The 19689-nt window shown below is 60.6% G+C and overlaps 1 protein-coding gene across 2 annotated transcripts in view; it reads right to left on the bottom strand.

Annotated features, from left to right (window-relative positions):
* SARDH (sarcosine dehydrogenase) overlaps positions 1 to 19689 on the bottom strand; it is a 59752-nt gene that overhangs the window by 39753 nt on the left and 310 nt on the right. For both annotated transcript variants that reach the window (XM_046022974.1, XM_046022973.1), the window contains exons 2-11: positions 19270 to 19324; positions 17282 to 17629; positions 15968 to 16146; positions 14438 to 14617; positions 13795 to 13918; positions 13518 to 13618; positions 6601 to 6705; positions 5343 to 5472; positions 2782 to 2868; positions 2455 to 2545 (exon numbers count right to left, since the gene is read on the bottom strand). In XM_046022974.1, the coding sequence (XP_045878930.1) occupies positions 2455 to 2545; positions 2782 to 2868; positions 5343 to 5472; positions 6601 to 6705; positions 13518 to 13618; positions 13795 to 13918; positions 14438 to 14617; positions 15968 to 16146; positions 17282 to 17600 (1316 nt within the window). In that variant the 5' untranslated portion in view covers positions 17601 to 17629; positions 19270 to 19324. The remainder of the gene's footprint in view (positions 1 to 2454; positions 2546 to 2781; positions 2869 to 5342; positions 5473 to 6600; positions 6706 to 13517; positions 13619 to 13794; positions 13919 to 14437; positions 14618 to 15967; positions 16147 to 17281; positions 17630 to 19269; positions 19325 to 19689) is intronic.

Genomic DNA, 19689 nt, shown 5'->3' with positions numbered 1-19689 from the left:
AGGAGCCTAGGACTGAGGATACTATCACTAGGAATCCCGAGGATGCCGGGAGCTCCCTTCTGGTGCAGGACCAGGGAATGTCTGTGGGAACGTCTGTGGGAACCCTCGCTGTTCACCCCTGCGGCCCCTGGAGGGGGGGAGGCATGGAGCTGGACCAAGGGTCTGGGGAGGGTTCCTGGACGAGAAGTGGTGTGCAGGGCCTGGGTCTGGAAATCCGCAGCCGCCTTTGGAGGGGCGGAGAAGGGGAGGCAGGAGGCTAGGAGGTCCGGCCTCTGCTGATGGCCACTCTGGTCAGACTGGGATGGGACTGCTGACCTTCCCAGCAGCTTTGAGGGTGTGAGTCCTGGACGAGAAGGGGGACGGGCAGCTGGGGGTTCTGGGGAGAGCTGGATTTCCTTCTTCAGGCCTCTGGGACATTAGAGGAAGCTGGAGCCAGGGCAGGCCTGGGTGATCCCGACATTGACAGACGGGACCCCTCCGGCAGGCGTCCCGTCCCGCCGGTCAGCACCGCCAGCCCCTCCGCTCACATCTGTGCCGTGTGCGCATGGCGGGGACGCGGGCTCAAGTTCAGCCGGAGCACGGCCGGGGACCGGCAGGGGAATGGACCACGCCCTGTGTCCACACAGACCTGGCCACAGCATTTGTCCCATGAGCAGACGGGCGGGGGGCCTGTGGCCAAGGCCAAAGCCAGGGCTAGGGTCCAGCCACCCTCCTCACTCAGAGAAGGAATGACTCCTCCTCCCCACTTACTGGGACCCCAAGGACTTGTGCTAAAAATCACAGCCTGCGCTCTAGACCCTGCCCAGGTCAGGCTCTGGGGGAGCACTGTGCATACGAGCCTCAGACGCACTCTGCTGAGAGGTGGGTCACTGCTCCCATCTCACAGATGGCAAAACCACCTGCCTGAGCCACGAGGTTGGCTGGACTAGCTCGCTGCGCCCGCCTCTATCCACCAGGCCCCAGCTCTTAGGGGCTCCCTCCCCGTACCCTCTGCCTCCTAACCCGCGCCCTCCAGGCCCCAGCCTGCAAGCCATAAACCAGCCCACGAGACGCTCTGCCAGGGAAGGGAGCCGACGGACGGAGGGAAGCCCAGACCCCCTTTTGCCCAGGCCGGAGCCTTGGCCAGACCAGACCTAAGGCAGCCCGCTGACTCCAGGACTGTGCCACTGGGCCTCCCTCAGCCCAGGAGGGGTGCAGGCAGGCCAGCCTCGTCCTGCAGCCATGGACGCCGCGGCACTGGGAAGCTGCCCCCCGAGGCCCGGGGTGAGCCCTGGCGGGTGGGTCCATTCCAGGGCTGAAGCACTCGCCCGCCGGGGAGGTCAGAGCGTGGCCTGGCTCCGGCTCACGCCCTGCATGACCAGCAGACAGGCGGCCGCCCCCACCGGCGCCTCCTTTCCCTGTTTGCAGCAGGAGGGGCTTGGGCCGGCCCATCCCCAAGGCCCCTCGCAGCTATCGTTTCTGGAACATTCCTCTCTTGGGAAAGCGTGGGTGCAGCCCCAGTCGGGCTCTGAGGCAGCCACAGCGCAGACTGCCGTGCCAGGCGCCATGGAGGGGGTGGCAGTCGGGGAATCTCAGTGTCTGTCTGTCTGCCTCTGTGCGGGCCAGATATCCCCCCCGCCCCCGCAGTGGGTGTAATGTCCTCATCAGGCCAGGAAGGGGCAGGGTTAGCAGAGCAGGGGGCATGAGCTGAACCAGCTCCTACGGGGCTGCCCGGGTCCTCCCAGGGAGGCTGTCCGCCGGGACCGGTGACGGTGGAGCGGGCCGGACACCCACGGGGCGCCCCTCCAAGCTGCTGCCTACAGACCCCAGCCCTGTCGGCTCCCACCCTGCGGGCCCCTGCTGGGAGTGTCTCCCCCTGCACTGCCCGTCGGCGAAGGGTGGTGCAGACCCGGCTGCCCCCAGCTCTGACGTCAGCTCCCCTCCACCTGGGCTCGGCTCTGTCTGGGCTTCCTTGCAGACGTGCTTCAGAGCGATCTACCGACCCAGACGCACCCGCGGCTCCCAACACCAGCAGCACACCGCGTCATGACCCGGGGGTCCTAGAGAGGCGATGGCTCGGCCTGGGGTCACACTTATCCCTGTCACCCAATGGCATCTCCGCTCAGCGCTGTCTGCCGCCCAGCTTCCTCCTGTGGACTGACAATAACCAGCGCAGCCTCACTTCCTGGGCCTTGTGCGCGGTCCCACCTGCTCCCCAGGCCTCGGCCTCCCCATCTGCAAAGTGGGATGACGTGATCCCGTTGCTGATCCTAGAGCTATCCGGAGGGTCAAACAGGACGCGGGCACAAGAAATCCCGGAAGGGATCGAGGGCCGTGGATCTGCCAACCCCAGGCCCCTGCTGGCACCTCTTCCAAGAAGCCCTCTGGATTTCAGGGAAGGCTCCTTTCTAAAGAGCCCTTGCCATGTGCCCCACTCTACCGAATCCCGGGGCACAGGTTCCGGTGCGCACTCGCCTGATGTCATAACTGTACATGTCCTTCTCCGGGCGCCCGTGGACGATCCAGTGGGCCAGCTCCCGCCCACAGCCGCCGCCCAGCATCATTCCTGGCAGGGGTGGAGCCAGAGGTCTGCGGTGGCCCCGGAGCCCTCACCCAGCGCCCGCAGCCGGCATCACCCCTCCCCTAGCCCGGGATCTCACCCCTGGGGTGCTGTGCACCTGCTAATAGGACCCCACCCCTCCCTGCCGGCCTGTCCCACCCCCCGCCAGGATCCACCCCACTCTGCCTGGGGGAGCTGGCGGGGGAGGGGCGGGGGCCCAAAGCGGCGGCCCTTGTGCTCACCTGCACTGTTGAAACCACAGCCCAGGTAGAATCCTCGGAGTTCGGGCGCCTCCCCCATGAGGGGCTTATGGTCGGGCGTGAAGGACTCTGGAAGGAAGGGGGCCTGATGCTGCCTCCGGGCCACGTGCCTCCGGGGCAGGGTCCCCCGAGAGAGCAGTGACCGGAGTGGGGTCTGCTGGTGCCTCCTTCATCCAGGCCTCCCACATCCACACGACTCAGCTCAACGCTGCTTCCTCCAGGGAGCCTCCCTAATTGCTCCTGCCACATCCCAGGCTCCTCAGAGTTTATGGCCAGAAGCACCCAGCTGGGAGAGGACTCCGCCTTGCAGAATCCAGGTTTGTCTCGCGACTGTCACCATTCTCCTGCTGTTGAGGGGCCTTTCCCCAAGCCCCCGTCACAGGGCGAGGCTCTCCCTCACTGCGCCACCTTCCTGCTGTGTCCCTGCTGCTCATCTTTGCCCACTGGACTGGGAGAACCATGAGGGCAGGGACCCGGCTTCGCTCACCACTGTGTCTCAAGGCCTAGCACAGGGCCCACCACACAGCAGGTGCCTGGATAAATGTTCGGTGGATGAAGGAATGTCACCCGCAGAGGCCGGGGCATGACGGCGAGGGACCCTCGGACATCATCATGAAGAGCTGAGCGTTGCAGCCAGTCCTGGGTTCGAACTCTGCTTTACTCCTTCCTCGCTGTGTGACCTTGGGCCAGTCACTTCCCTTCTCTGAGCCTTGGGAGCACAGCACTTCCTTCCGGGGCTGTGAATTAGCCCATCTGCAAATACTTGTAGCCCACGTGTCTGTGCCCCAGGCTCGGCTCTGAGCAAGACCAGTCCCAGCCCTCAGAAAGCTGACCAGACAGAGACAGACGCAGGAAATACACCAATAAGCAAAAGAGAATGTCTGGCAAGAAAACAGATTGGGAGGATAGGGTGGTGAGGGACTCCTGCCTGCCCTTCCTGGTGGGTACCATGGTCACCAGGGGAGAGATGAGGAGACCCTGGGAGGGGGGTCTCTCTAGCCCAGTCCCCTGCTAGAAGCCGCTCAGGGCTTCCCGGCCCCCGGCCCAAGTTCCTAACCTCTGCGCAGCTCTGCTCCCTGCGGGGGGAGCAGGTCTGACCTGGGCAGGCGGCTTCTGGGCCCACCCCCATCTGTGGACCTGGGGGAAACTTCCAACCAGCCGCAGAGGGGGACACCCCAGAGGTACGAAAGACAGAGTTGGGGTGGCTGAGGGAGGGTGGGGGGCTCAGAGAAGGCAGAGAGCATCAGGACGGGAGCTTCCCTGGGGGCCCGTGCGGCCACCCCTATGAACCCTTGGGCAGAGCGGGGATGTTTCCCGCCCGGGGCCATGGGAGGACAGGAAGATCAGAACAGCCTCATGGGTCAAGTGAGGAGAGAGTTTTGGGGGACGAGAGTCTCTTGAATGTTTAACAAATGACTCAAGCCTGTATAACACGAGGATACAGGAAGACGGGACGTTTGGCTGCACAGACGGGGGCCCCCACTCGGCGGTGACCTCCAGGACCTGGAACGGGAGCTCTGCCTGCCCCCAGATTCCCCAGAGTCAAGGGGGCCTGGGACTTCCGAGTTCTGTTCTGGAAGCCGAAGGCCACTGACCGTGCTTGTGCTCCCTGGCAAGAGAGAGGCTGATTTCCGCCGTGAACCCTCCCTCCCAGGCAGGAGACCAGACACAAGATGTCCTCACGGCACCTGGCCTTTGTGGGAGCAGTGACTGCTCGGGCTAATCAAACACGATGCTCCCGGGGACCCGCGCTCCCGAGACTGTCTCAGGCCTGCGCTGCTCACTGCCAGCCCCTCGCAAGCCCGGGGAAGCCACTGCGGGGGTGGGGAGGCAGTGAGTCTTCCGCCCACGCCCCACGCCCGGTGCTTCTAACCTGCTCACCGCGGCTAGGCTTCCTGAGAGCTGAACAGATTAGAGCCGCCCTGGCTGGCGGCCGTGTCGATGCCAAGGGCACGGAGGGAGAGGGCTGGACCCCTGCAGGCCACGGGCCCCCGGCATCAGAACCTGCCCCTCTCCGGCTCGGCCTGCCCCTTGCTCCCTGAGAGGCTGTGGACTACCCCTCCCTCCCCGGCCTCTGGCTGTCCCCTTCGGCTCAGGGGACTCACAGCAGTTTGCTGGCCCTGCCCTGCCCTGCACCTAACACGTGGCTCTCCTCCTTGCCCCACGCCTGCTGAGTGAGTGCCCTGTCATCCATTTCACAGAGGAGGACACTGAGGCACAGGGAACTGAGTCTCAGACACAAACTTTCCCCTTTGGACAGCACCATATCCTTCAGGGACTCTCTCCCCGGCCCTGACGTGGGCCGACGCTGGCCCCACCCATTTTCTGCCTTGATTGACGATGAAAGAGACCCCACGCGTGCCAGGGAGGCAGGGGGGAAGAATAGGGCGCGAGTGGTTCTGCTGGAGCCACGAAAGGGGTGGCGTGTGTCCTTCCTGCACGTGGCAGGGGCAGCCCAGGTCCAAGCCTGACATAGGCCAGACGCACTTCTCAGCCAGAAGGACCCTGGGATGCCCACCCCAGCTCCCAGCCTCCCCACTCACCAGGGCCGCAGACGGTGGACTTGACCCCCGTCTTCTCCAGCACAGGGACGCGGTGGACAGCACCTTCAATGTGCGGGCCGAACACGTCCCAGTCCAGGTCGAAGAGGCCAAAGGCAAACTTGTCTGACACCTGGGGGGACAGGAAGGGGTGCAGCCCTGTGACGGAGCTGAGCCCGGCCAGTCTGCCCTGTGCTAGCAGAGGGACAGGGCTGGGCTGTGCCCCTCAGGCCTCCTCCGCTGACCGCTCAGCAGGGCCTGTCCGCTCCCCTTCCCCGTGTTGGCCCAGGCCCCCCCATTCTGCACTGGATTGTTGCCGTGGCCTCTCCCTGGTCACGGGTCACCTGGCCTCCCCACTTCTTTCCACCCGTTCTCCTAAGTCAGACGAGGCCCTTTCTTGCTCTTAAGCCTTCCATGGACTCCATGGCTCTCTGTGCCTGACAAAGCCCTGCAAGGCCCTGTCCATGTCCACCTCTGACGCACAGCCACACTGGCCTTCCCTCCGTTCTTCAAGAAGGCGAGCCTGACCTGACCTCAGGGCCTTCACCCCGAGCTGAGGCAGCTCCTCGCCCACTCCTCCCTGCAGGTCTCTGCTCTGCCGTCAGCTCCCCGGGCAGCGGCGGGGAGCGGGGGGTTGCCCTGCCTGACCACAGTGTGAAGGGCATCCCTCCACACCACACTCACCGGGCTTCTTCCTAACCTGCCCACTCCATTCAGCACACAGATCCCCACGGCTTCTCGTTTATTGTGGGTCTCCCCACCTAGACAGAGGCACCCCGGGATAGGGACTTTGATGTTGGTCTCCCCCTGCCCGGGAAGTAAGACAGCATCTGACCAAAGCTGTCATTCGGTCATCCCATTTATGCGTGAAGCCAGGGGTGAGGGTGACCTGGGCATGCTTGCGGGAGCCGAGGGGGCCGCCGGACCTCAGGCAGTCCCCCGAAGCTGCCAGGGGGAGCAGCCAGGTCGGGGGGGGGGGGTGCTGCTGTGGTGGAGGCGGGGCCTCAGGGGGGTTTGCTGTGGGCACCGGGCTTTCAGGTTTCTGTCTCCCAAAGCCTTTACTTTACATTTCCGCAGCCTCTATTACTGTCGCGAGGCCAGCCCTCTCCCTGCCCCAGTGCCGGGTCTAGCTGTGTGCCATGTTCGGAGAAAAAGGGGTGAGAAGACACGCCACTTCTCAGTGAGCGTGGGTTTCCTGGAAGAAGGCTTCCCCACGCTGAGACGCGGCCCCGAACCACCCCTCAATCCCTCAGTGTCTCACCTCCTCCCAGAAGATGGGGTTGGTCTCATAGCCGCCCACAGACAGGGCGTCCCCTTGGAGGCGGAGGTAGACCGAGGCGTCGTGGTCGCGGACGTTGGGCATGTTCTGGAAGGCAGAGCAGAGAGGCCTCGGGGTCAGCCAGGGCTGGGCGGTCCCAGGCCCACGGTGGCCCATGGCATCTCCTCCTTATTGTAGGCCTCAGTTTACACTGTGGACAAACCACTCCCCCCACTCTAATCTCTCCTTCCCTAGACCCCACAAAATAGCAGCAAAGAAGTAAGAAGGAGAAGAAGGAAGGAAGGACAAGGTCTAAGCCACAAATCTAGGGGAGCCGCGGTGGGACAAGAGCACGCGGAGCTCCCCAGCAACACGGTGGACGCCGAGCCCCGTAGGCACCCCTGTGCGGGCCTGGGCACGGGAAAATGCCAGGTCGGGCTGGTGCGCACCCTCCAGTCCCCTCTTATCTGCAGAGTCCTGGCTTGTGGCAACCCAGCTCACTCTGCAGGGCCCGATGGGCAGAGTGCATGGTGTGTGTGGGTGTGAGTGTGTGTACACACGAGTGTGAGAGCATGTGTGTCCGTGTGCGTGGATATGTGTGTAAGTGTGCACGTGTGTGAACGGAAAGGCGAGGGTCTCTTCAAAGCAGTGAACCTGGGTCCCCTCCATCCGCACCCAGCACGGCCTGGAGCCTGGCCTGGGGACAGCCCTGAGGTCTGGAGAATGGGGTCCCCACAGTCTCAGAGGTGTGAGGGGTGGATTTCCGTTCCCCTCTACAGCAGCCCAGGGACTCTATCGTGGAAACACAAAGTGGCCTGTGGAAGATTCCAGATGCTGACCTAGGGGCCCCTCACCACAGAGGACAGCTCACCCTCATCCCCTACAAGATGCCCTCCTGTCCTCCATCTCCAAGCTTTCAGTCGGCCTGCAGAAACTCCCCCTTAAAACCCACGCCAGAAACTTCAGAGCTATGACAAGGTTGGGTCCATCAAACAAGGGGCCATGGAAAAGGAACAATCCCAGATGAAGACAGAGGTCCCAAAGCGAGAGATGATTATCAAAATGAAAAATGCAACTGAAGACCATCTTCTAGATATGAGGCCCCCAAAAGATGAAGAAATTGCAACGAGGAAAGAAAAAAATAAGGAAATCACAAGGTCAGCCCTAAAGGTCCAACATCTACCTTATAGGGGTTCCAGAAAGACAAACAGAGGAAATGGATCAGAGGAACATCAGAGAAGCAATCCAGGACAACTTCTCAGATTAAACATCACAGATCCCCATGTGAAAGGGCCCACCAAGCCCCATGCACGGGCAGGCAGCACAGAGGCCATGCTGGGGTAGAAACATCAGAACTCCAGAGGGACAGACACATCCTGCACAACGGCACGGCATTCCTGGAGGCCGGAGGACCTGGAGCCAAGTCTTCAAAATTCTGACAGACAGCTTTAGATGGAGAATTCTAGGTCCAGTCAATCCATCAGTCAAGTGTAAGGAGAGAATAAAGATTATTTCAGACATCGATGAACGCGAAAGTGTTTACCCACCATCCGCCCCTTCTCAGTAAGCAACCAGAGCACACACCACGGATCCAAATAGAAGAGGAGAGAAGAAGGCTCCAGGGCCACAGCTGAGCAAAGGCCAGAAGGCAATCCTTCTAGAATGGAGATCAGAACAGCTGGAGGGTTCTTCCAAGGGAGGGGAATGGGGCTTACAGACTGTACGTGATTTCTCTGATGTGCGGAGTGCTGCAGAACATATTCTTGTGGGGGCGCCTGGGTGGCTCAGTGGGTTGAGCCACTGCCTTCAGCTCAGGTCATGATCTCAGGGTCCTGGGATCGAGTCCCACATCGGGCTCTCTCTCAGCGGAGAGCCTGCTTCCCTTCCTCTCTCTCTGCCTGCCTCTCTTGTGATTTCTCTCTGTCAAATAAATAAATAAAATCTTTAAAAAAAAAAAAGAACATATTCTTGCGAAGCAGTTGACAGGTGAAATGTTTGGGAGGACAATGGGGCAGTTAGAATATAAGTGCACATATCCTCAACAAAATCCTAGCAAACTGAATCCAGCAACAGACAAAAGGATTACATCCCATGACCTAATGAGATTTATCCCAGGAATGTAAGGTTGGCTTGACATCTGAAAACGAGTCTTTGTAATACACTGTATCAACTGAGTGGGATGAAAATCCATCATTTCAATAGAGGGTGGAGAAAGCATTTCCAACACATTCCATCACAAAAACACTCAACAATCTAGAAATAGAAGGGAACTTCCTGACAAAGGGTATCTAAGAAACACCCACAGCTAAAACATACTTATTTTCAGCTTTTCCTCTAAGATTTGGCCAACAGAAGGACGTCTACTCCCAGCACTTTTACTCAGCCTTGTACTGAAATTTCTAGCCAATACAGCAATGAGGCAAGAAAAAGTATTAAAAGGCATCGAGCTTGGGAAAGAAGGAGCAAAACGATCTCTATTTGCAGATGACATGATCTTGCATATAGAAAATCCTAGGAGCCCACCAAGCAACTATTGCAACTAACAAAACAGTTCAACAAAGTGGCAGGATACAAGGTCAATGTAAGACAGACAAATACAAACTATTGTTTTGTTTTCCATTTCATCAACATTGGACAATCAAAAATGAAATTAATAACTCCACTCACATCATCGAAAGGAATTTTTTTGAAGATTTTATTTATTTATTTGAGAGAGAGCGTGTGCACACACATGAGCACAAGCAGGGGAAAAGGGAGAAATAGATTCCCTGTCAAGCACAGAGTCCAACGTGGGGCCCGATCCCAGGACCCTGAGATCATAACCTGAGCTGAAGGCAGATGCTTAATGGACTGAGCCACCCAGGAGCCCCCATCAATAAGAATTTTCAAATGCTTACAGATAAATTTAACAAAACAAGTACAAAACTTATACTCTAAAAACTTGGCAACTTTTTTTAAAGAAACCGCAGAAGACCTAAATGAACGGAAAGACATCCCATGTTTACAAAATGAAGACTTGACTAGGGCTCAGATGACAATGCTCTCCAAATTGATCCAGATTCCACACAACCCCCACTGAAATCGCAGCTGGCTTCTTGGCAGAAATGGACAAACTGATCCTAAAATGCATACGGCAATGCAAGGGACCCAGAATACTTAAAACAGTCTTGAGAAAGAAGAGACTCATGCTTCACGATTCAAGACTCATTACAACACTGTAATCAAGACGGAGGGCATTAACACAGGACACGCATACAGACCACCGGAACGGGGCTGACGGCCCAGAAACAAGCCCTCACGGTTATGGTCCACTGATTTCCCACAGGGATGCCAAGGCCACGGCCAGGGGGAAGCAGCGATCTTCAACACGAGTGCCAACACAGCTGGACGGCCGCACGCAAGAAAGAAGTTGGACCCCTTCCTCACACCATACACAACCCTTAGCCACAGTGGGTCACGGACCTAAGAATAAGAGCTAAAACCATAAAATTCTTAGGAGAAAATATACGGGTCCATCTTCGTGGCTTGGAAAAGGGCGTTAGGAAAGGCCCTTCTGGAGCAGAAGCACAAGCAGAAAAAGGAACAAGCCATCAGTTGGGCTCGGCCAGAACTGAGACCTTTTGTGTGCTGCCAACACCGCCACCAAGGAAGGGAAGACGACCCACTGAGCGGGAGAGGATACGCGCCAGGCATAAATCTGGAGAGAGACGTGTACCCTGAATATAACGAGAACTCTTCTGACTCAGTAAAAAGACCAACAACCTCATTTAAAACGAGCACGGTATGTGCATAGACATTTCTCCAAAGCAGACGGAGGAATGGCCAGTGAGCACGTGGGAAGATGCTCCAGGCCATGAGTCGGTAGGGAAATGCGACTCAAAACCCCGATGAGAGACTCTCCACTTCACACCCACCAGGACGGCTGGGATCAAAGAGAGAGAGTCGTAAGTGGTGGCGAGGCCGTGGAGAAGTCAGAACCCTCGGCACTGTGGGTGGGAATGTGAAACAGAGCACATGCTTTGCAAATGGTCTGACAGTTCCTCAAACAGTTAAACATAATTACTATATGATTCAGCAATTCCACTCCAAGATATCTGCCTAAGAAATATTAAAACACACCCACACAGAAATGTGTACATGAATATTCATAGCAGCATTATTCAAAGCAGAAACCACTCAAACGTACATCAACAGATAAGTAGAAAAAGAAAATGTGATCTACAATAGAATATTATTTAGCCACTAAAAGGCATGAAATTGTGATAATGTATCACATGGATGAACTTTGAAAATGTCAGACTGAGTGAAAGAAGTCATTAAATGTCCAGAATAGGAAAATCTGCAGAGACAGAGATCAATGAGCGATTATCTAAGGTTGGGGGCAGGATGGGAAATGGGGAGTGACTGATAATGGGTATGGGATTTGGGGGATGAAGGTAATGTCGACAGAGAGATCAAAACATAGACAGAGGCAGCGACAGCTACATAGAAAGCTGAGCAACCGGAAAACAATAAATAACTCCAGGAAACACAACAGTTGGATGCTATTTGCTCAGGAGTTGATAATATTTCCACTGTTAGTATACTGCAAACCCTGACTGCTTGATTTAACCAATAAACAACCCAAAATCATTTTAGAAACTGAGCAGAGAAGTAGGGAAGTAGAACATCCCCTGTAGCTCTCGGGCACCGAAGGAACTGCCTTCTCTCCTGGACCACTCACTCACCCTGGAGATGGGCACATCAGATGGGACTCCTCTGTCCCATCTCCGAGGACATACAGAGACAAAAGGGATAACTTGGCAGATGCCCGCCCCCCACTCCAGGGTCCTAGCTGTCCAGCTCCTCCGTAGAACTGGGATAAGAATGTCTGCAACGAGGGGTCTTTGGAAGGAGCACGTAGGAAGTTCTCGGTAACTGAACGCTTGGGAAACAGTGAGATCATGACCTCTGTTGTCACTACTACTCCAAAAACCAAACCAACAAAAACTGGAGTTCTGTCGAGCAGTACAGTGGGGACACCTGGTGGCCGGGGAAGCCCCTGACTTTCCTTCTAGCTCCTGGAGCCCCAGCACACTGAGCGGCCCTGGAGTGCCCAACGCATCCTGTCATCTCCACGCAGAAGCCCACCCCGCAGCTATGACCCGGTCCCACAGGTGTCCCTTCCACCCGACCTCACTCTGCTCCCTTTCATTGTTTCTCCTCTCCCCCACTCCTTGCAAATCCTGCTGGCCACTTCCTCTGGGAAGACTGCCTGATAGCTCCAGCATTCCCTAATCTCGTTCTCTGGGGCACCCGCCCGCTGGACCACCCTGTGTCCCGTGGTCTTGGCCATCGTCACCCGCACCCCAGCTACCGCCTGAGGAGCACCTGCTACAGCCCAGGAGCCACACTCAGCCCTTCCTCTCCAACATGGGCTCCTCCCTCAGCCCCGGGCACTCAGTACCCTTATTGTCCATTTTGCAGAAAAGGAAACTGAGGCCCACCGGCACTACGACTGGCCTGGTTGGGTAACGGAGGAGCTGGGATGCAGCCCCCGAGCCTGAAACTTCCTATCACCTGGTGACCGCGTACAGCAGTGTCTGCAAAAGCAGGCGCAGGCCGGCAGAATGAGGACCAGTTGAGAGCACGGGACGCACTGCAATTGTCGGGGACACACACACCAGGCCTGGAGAGGGAGGGCACCAGGTCACAGAGCAGCTGGCACAGTGCTCGGCTCGGACCCAGCTGTGGGCCAGACCCTCAGAACTGGGGCTTCCTAGGACGCACAGCCTTGTGGCCACCCAAGAAATATCCCTCCCCAGGACACAGCCTGTCTCCAGCCCTCCGGAGCTCACTGTGGCCTGAGGGCGACCCCTGGCGGCCACCTGAGGTCTGTGCTGCATCCCATTAACTCGTTCATGAACCGGGGAAGCCATGTGTCAAGGGAGAGGGGCAGGAGTGCATGGGGAGCCCGGCACCTGCTCAAGCCCCTCAACAGTGTGGTCCCAGTGACGAGCCAGAAGCCAGGCTCATCCCGGCCAGGACCCTCTTTGCTGGGTCCCACCTCACACTGTCCCACGTCCACCCCCTCGGCCCCCCTGAACTGCTGGGTTCCACACTCTGCTCCCTGGGCTTGGAGTCTCCGGAGCCCCCTGCCGGCCTCCGCAGCCCCCTGCCGGCCTCCGCAGAGCCCCATCAGCCTGCTTGGGAACTGCTCCTTTACTGGTCTGTACCTGCCCTCCAGCTCAGCCCCGACCAAAACTGGGTCCTTTTCTCTATTACAGCCCTGGTTTCTAGAATAGGGCCTGGGACGCAGCAGTCCATGTTTGCTGGTGGGCGGGAAGGAGGAAGGAGGGTTACACGGAATGGTGGGTTAATGATTCACAAATGGATGGAGGGAGGGAGGGAGGGAGGGAGGGAGGGAGTGAAAGAGGGAGGGAGGAAAAGAGGAGTAGTCATTGACAAGGTGGTCATTGACAAGGTGACAGGAAGCTACCAGCCCACACCACAGTGGGACAGTGGCCGGGGTGAGGGGGGGATGAGAAGGGAGAAGAGGAGAGAGGGCAGGGGTGCAGAGCCCTCTGTGTCCCTTGGCAGGGCCTCTCCAAGCCCCCAGGGAGGATCTGAGGGTCTGAAATCAGCGCCTCTGACACTGCACCCAGGGCACATTAGGGAGCGTGCAAACACGTGCGAGTCCCCTGAAGCAGCACCTGGAGCACGGAATGTGCCCACGCCCCAGACGGGCTGCATCACGCAGGACACGCAGTTGAGCCTCACTGAGGAGCTGTAACCCGAATCAGCACTAGGAGGTTCCCTCATTTACCTCTGACCCCACCCCAAACACCCAGTGTGAGGGTACCCATTTCACAGATGAGGTGACTGAGGCTTGGGGTGGAGAGGGAACTCACAGGGGTCACGCCACCTGCGAGCATACCTACCTGGATGCCCTCGATGCGCTCGGTGACGACATAGGCATGGTGCATGGCCACCAGCGGGACCTTGACTCCAGCCATCCGGCCCACGGCGCCGGCCCACACACCTGCAGGCCGAACAGGGACAGGTCAGCTCTGCAGCACCAGGCAGGGCTGCCAGCCCAATCGGCAGGGGGAGCCTCTGTGGGCCTGTCTGTCCCCCCCAGGACCCCACCCGGAGGCGGGCCAGGCTTAGGAGGCAGCCAGCATGACCGCCTGGGAGCTGGGAGAGACCCCCGCCCACCTGCGCAGTTGACCACACAGGGCGTCTGGATGGAGCCGTGCTCTGTCTCCACAGCGGCCACGCGACGCACCCCGAAGTCGTCCGTCCGCACGCGGATGCCACTCACTGGGCAGTTCTCGATGACCTGGCAGCGAGAGGAGCTGCTTCCAGAGCCCAGCAGGGCTCGGTGAGGGTGCCCACCGCCCCCAACGTCACCGGTTCCCCACCACCCAGACGGGACCTGGACCCCTGCTCCTGCCGGGCCTGGGTCCTGTGACACCGCCACAGAAGTGGGGTGACCCCAGCACCAGAAGCCAACCCCGTGCTCCCCGACTTGGAGGACGTGTCCCCAGACATGCGAGGTCTTTCTCATAAAGTGACGTCTAAAAAGCAAGGCTGGCTTCGCTAACAGGTGTTTGCAGTCTAGTCTTCCCCACGGAGCAGTGTAGCTGGGTTCTGCCTATAAACATACGCCTTCCTAAAAAGTAGCTGGGGGGTGTAAAACTGAAACGTCCAACTTGTCCTTTCTGATGTTTTCTACGATGATGTGCACATCTGGATAGATGAGGAAAAGCACAGAAGAGGTCCCAAGAGGACATGCTGGTCTAGCAGAGCCCCGGGTCCTCTGGCTGGGAGCAGGGGACACAGGCCGGGCCGAAGGTACCTGTGCGCCCCGAGCAGCAGCCGCCCTGCTGAGGGCGGTGCAGGTGCCCGCGGGGTCCATGGTCCCGTCCTGCGGCACGTACAGGGTCCCGTACAGGTCGTCCACGTTCATCAGCGGATACAGCGCCTTGGTCTCTGCCGGACTCAGCACGTGTGACTCCACGCCATACGCCTTACCCAGCTAGAGGCCCGACAGCAGAGGGCTCAGCCCTCAGGGTGCAGACCCCCCGGCCACTGTCCTCCCCGCCTGCACCTCCCAGAGTCAGCTCCAGCCCTGCGTCCCCCAGGAAGCCGCCGCTGTCCCTTGGGCCATCTCCGCGCTAGGGTGGCGGGAGGCTGAGGAGCATGAGGCCCACGCCAGGCTCCGGGCCGTCCCACGGTCACCCAACTCGGACCAAATGACTTCAAGTCCCCGGGGGTTGGCGGGAGCTGCCCCCCCGCAAGAGCTTCGACCAGGCTCGGGCACATAGGGGCCTCCTCTATAAGCGGACACGAAGCACGCGCACCGGGACGGCACGGGGACGGCTCGGGGACTGCACGGGGACAGCTCGGGGACGGCACGGGGACGGCTCGGGCTGCGAACTTGAAGGCCGGACCTCCAGCCCCGCCAGCTCGCGGGAGACCAAGCCCTTCCTCCCCGTCCGGCCCGGTCTGCAGGCCAGGCCACGCCCTCACACCTGATTGGCCCAAGGGCAGCCAATCGCGTGGCCCCAGGCCACACGACCAGGACAGGCTCCGCCCAGCTGGAAGCCCGTGGGGGCGGGTCAGATTCTCCGGCTGGGAACCGAGCCTGGGAAGGGGCAGGGGCTTCTCGGCAGCGGGGGCCGTGGACTCCAGGGCTGGGGCAGGGGGCCGGGGGCTTCCCTTAGAGGTCACCGAGCCGGTCACCGAGCTGAGGGACGAGGAGGCAGAGTGGGGGTCGGCTCCTAGGCGCAGAGACCCAGACGGCCGGGGTGAAGGCCGCGGCCCCCGCCTCCACCTGCGGCCCCGCGGCTGCTTCTGCTCGCTGGGCCCCGAGCCCAGATGCGGTCGGCGCCCCAGAAAGGACAGACTGCTCAAGCAGCCTGCCGCACCCACGTCCTGGGATTTGGCGTCCAGGCCTGGCCGCTCTGGGTTGGCCAACAGCACCCCACCCCGATCCAAGGGTCGTCCGCAGCACAACCGCCCTCCCCAGGCCTGGGAGTGGGGCGGGGGCAGGAGAAGTGTGGGCGCTGCCTCCAGGGGGGTAGGATTTCACATGCATCTTGTCTCCCGCGAGCACCGAGCTCAGTGGCGGTAACAGCCCAGCTACTAGGCCTCTCCCGTGTCTGGGGCTCGCTGGCACGGGGCTCCACAATATGGTCCCATTTTAAAGGCAAGCAGGCCGAGCCACAGCCACTTGTCCCAGATGGCCCAGCAACAAGGGCATCTGGGTGTGATGGTAACCCAGATGGGTCAGAGCTCCTTCCCCCAGCTCTGCAGCCCCAGCGCCCCGGGACGGGGCACACCCATGCCACCAGCAGCTCCCCACCCCCGGTGGGAAAACACCCACCGACATGAGCCTCTTGTACTCGTCCAGACGCTGCCGGTTGGATGCTATGAACAGGCCCCCGTTCTGGATCCAGCCCGTGTGCAGCCCCGTCTCCTCCTCCAGGTCATGGCTCACCACGCGCCTCGTGTGGGCCAGAAGCTCCACCTCCACGTCGCTGGGCCGCAGCTGCCACAGCAAGCCTTGCCAGGAAGGGACACCATGAGTCCCCGACAAGGCGATGGGCCTCCCCCTTCTGCCTGGCTCGCTGGGGCTCCTGAAGATCAGGCAGAGGGCCTGGGTCTTTCTCTGCAGCCCATGGGGGACTCCAGGAGGCTGATGAGCCAGAAATCCCAGGGTCAAAGCTGATCTGGGGGCGGCCCTTCTGGCCCCTGGGCAGCTCACACTGGGGTAATATCGGGGTCCCACTTATGGAGCACTTGCTGTGTGCCAAGCCCGGGGCTGAGCCTGTCACAGGACGACACGGCAGCCCCAAGGGATGATTTTAGAGTGCAGTTCAATGGCACCCAACAGTCCCATGCCCAAGACAATAGAGCAGGTAACGATGGGGTGGGACCCCAAGCCAGGACCCATGGAAGCCCACCCACACATCGTCCACCAGCAAAGTGGGGAGTAGGCAGCCAGAGCCGGGGCCGGTGTGACGGTGAGGGGAGAGGCTGGCCGGCCCAGCCGAGACAGGACAGCAGGAGGGCAGAAGCTGCGGTGTGCAGGCCGTGGCATGCCTGAACCTCTCCCCAGCTCCGCCGCATTCAGTGCCCTCACGCCAATAGCATGGTATTAGCTGAGGCAGGAATGCGCTCCCCCAGCCGAAACTGCAAACTTCACCCAGGCCCAGGGCTCAGGCAGAAGGCTGGCTGCCCGGGCGATCTGCATACAGTAGGTGCTTACTACATGCCCACTGGTTAGTTAGGAGGACGAGGACCATGCATGCTTGCCCATGGAGGGCACCGCTCCTTGCCCCGCCCATGCTCTATGCCCCGCTGTGGATGCCCCTCACCCCCAGGGGCCCTGTCTGGGGAGGGCTTTCTGTTCTTGAACAGACAGCCGCCTGGGCTCCCAGCTCCGGTCTCAGCTTGGCTCCCTCCTCCCCACCATGGCTCTTCAGAGGCATGGGGAGCAAAGGGGGTCCCTCCTTCCGTGCGCCTTCAGATGACCCCACACCGTTTCTCCGTGTCCTTCCAACTCCTGCGCAGCTGCGTCGAACAAGCCTCTAGTCGTCACCCCGGAACTGTCCCCTCACCGAGTCCAGTCAGGAGGGAACTGCCCTGGCACCACCACCCCGCCCCAGCCCCCGCCTGCCCCAGCCCCTGCCCCTACCTGCCGTGTGCCAGGTGGTCCCAGAGGTCAGCTTCTCCCGCTCCAGCAGCACCGCCCCGCTCACACCCAGCTTGGCCAAGTGGTACAGAGTCTGGCAGCCCAGGCTGCCCCCACCAATGACCACCACATTGGCTGTGCTGGGCAGGGGGCGGCTTGGACCCTGAGCCACTGATGTGGGGCTCTGGGCCTCTTTCAGGGTCCGCTGGTACGGCACGCTCTTCTCAGTGGTGGGGCCGGCTCGGCTGGTCAGCGCACGTGGCCCCAGGTCCCGGCGAGAACAGATGGTGGCCACACGCAGGGCTCTGCTCAGCGAGGCCATGCGGACTCCGGGCTCAGCGCCCCAGAGAGCTGGGGGAGAGAGTCAGGGCTGGCTGGGGCACCAAGGGGCATAGTGGGGGTTGCACCAGGTGAGAACTAGGGGACCACCCCCATACCCTCCTTCCTCCGCCACCTCCCCGAGGCCCCAATCGCGTCTGCGCCCCAGCGCGGGTGTACTGAGGGCCTGGAGGCATCATCGGCTCTGGGCGGATGCATGGCAACCGTGGTGGGATGCAGAAGGTCCCTGCCCACCCCTGGAGCTGGGCCCATGAGCTGGACCCAGGCAACCAGAGGCTCCTCACCCCCTCCCCTGGTCTGGGAATGAACATTCTGGCTCCCCCCAACCCAGCCCCCACTTCCCACCATGGGAGCCCTCCCAGGGATGCAGGCCTGAGGGATCAATGTGTCGTTGAGGCCCCTGGATGGTGGCGGTGGGGGGCTGAAGGACTGAGCCCCATGAGGCCTTTGTAGGAACTATGATCTGGCAGCTGGGGCAGAGACCTGCTTGTCTTCAGGCCCCAAAACAAGCCCCGTGTCAGGACCCTTTGCTGGCTAACCCTGCCACCTGCCGGTCTGGAGTGGCCTGCCCCTGTCCCGTCATTCCCTGCTCTCCGGGGGCTGTCCCGGACAGCTGTGACAGAGGGCGGGCACTGGACGGCTGTAGGGGACACAGGGGAGGTGGAGGGAAGGGACGAGATCCAGCTTGGGGAAGTAGGGTCACCGGCCAGGGAGGCCAGGGAGGAGGGCAGGGCATCTGAGAGTTGAGGACAAGCAGCTCAGGTCTTAGGGGGACCCAGGACCTGGAGAAATGACCTCCAGAGTGGGAGGGGGGCGAGGGGGGCTGGAGGGGGCGGGGCCCTGAGAGCCCCTGGGGCTCAGAACACTTCCCCGGGGTGTCTTCCTGAGCGCCTGGCCACATGGGTTTACGTTTAAGGAAGCCAGGAAAGTCTCATAATTACAAGAATGTGACAGGAAGCCCACCTCCAAAGGAACAAAGGTGCCAGAGAGATGTCTCCCTGGGGGTGTGTCCTGTCCAACCTGGGGAGGAAAGGACACTCCTGGGCCCACTTCTGGGGGCAGCAGGACACGTGAGCGGGACTTGGTCACGAACTCAACTGCATCACTAGTAATGACTGACACTAACGCACTAATTAACCTAAGAGTCGAGCCTGTTCGCAGGAGTGTCCCACGAAAGATGCCCTGTGAACATCCCTGAGGCACTGTCCCCATTTTACACGGCAGGAGACCAAGGTACAGGAAGGCCCTCCAAGGTGGCCGAGGTCCCGGGCCACTCTGTGGCCCAGCTGGGGAGCCAGTCCGGCCCCATGCACAGCCCAAGTCTGCAGGCTCTCCCGGGGCCTGGTCTGGGGCAGGGGAGGTGGGGGGAGCTGCAGACTCATGGGCGGGGATGCGGGCGAGGGGCCCAGTGCCTGGGCTGGTCAGGGCTGCCCACAACCTACCCAACAGGGACCCCTCCTAGGGGAGTGAGGGCACAGGAGGGGCAGAGAGCTGCGATACATGAGGCTTCGCGGAGCAGGTGTGGTGGCGACGGGGCATCTCGGTCCCTCCGCCACCCTTTGCCCCACGGTCTGACAGTCCACCTGCCCTTCTGCCCACAGAGGTGCCCTGGGCACAGGTTGGCGCACCCCTGGGCCTGTCTCTGTCCTTACCTTTTGTTCTCGAAGTTCCCTAATGCTCCAGGAGCCCCCGAGAGTGGTGCCCTACCTGTGGAAAGTCAGCGTTAGGTGGCTGCGGGCACAGTCAAGGCCGGGCACCTGACCCCCGCGACCCCAGCCCCCGCACTGCCCCGAGCTCCTGCCCCGCCTCAGGCCGGGCCTCCTTCCTCCTTTCAATCTCGCTGGGGCCACTGGCCCCGGAAGTGGCCACCTGCCCCCTCCGCGCACCCTGGCCAGGCCGGCTGTCCCAGCTGGGGGCCGGCTGGAGGTGCCCCTCCCGCCAGAAGCAGCTGCTTCAACATTAACTCGCTCTCCGGCCCCTCGACCTCTCTCCCGCCCGGTCCGCAGCGTGTTCCCTGCGTCACCCGCGGGGAGGGTGCAGGGCAGCCTGGGGCTGGGGGGCAGGGGCCGGGG

The sequence above is a fragment of the Meles meles genome, chromosome 11, assembly GCF_922984935.1.
Source record: "Meles meles chromosome 11, mMelMel3.1 paternal haplotype, whole genome shotgun sequence".
In the NCBI taxonomy this organism is placed as follows: domain Eukaryota; kingdom Metazoa; phylum Chordata; class Mammalia; order Carnivora; family Mustelidae; genus Meles; species Meles meles.
This window is presented reverse-complemented; position numbering and strand designations above follow the sequence as displayed.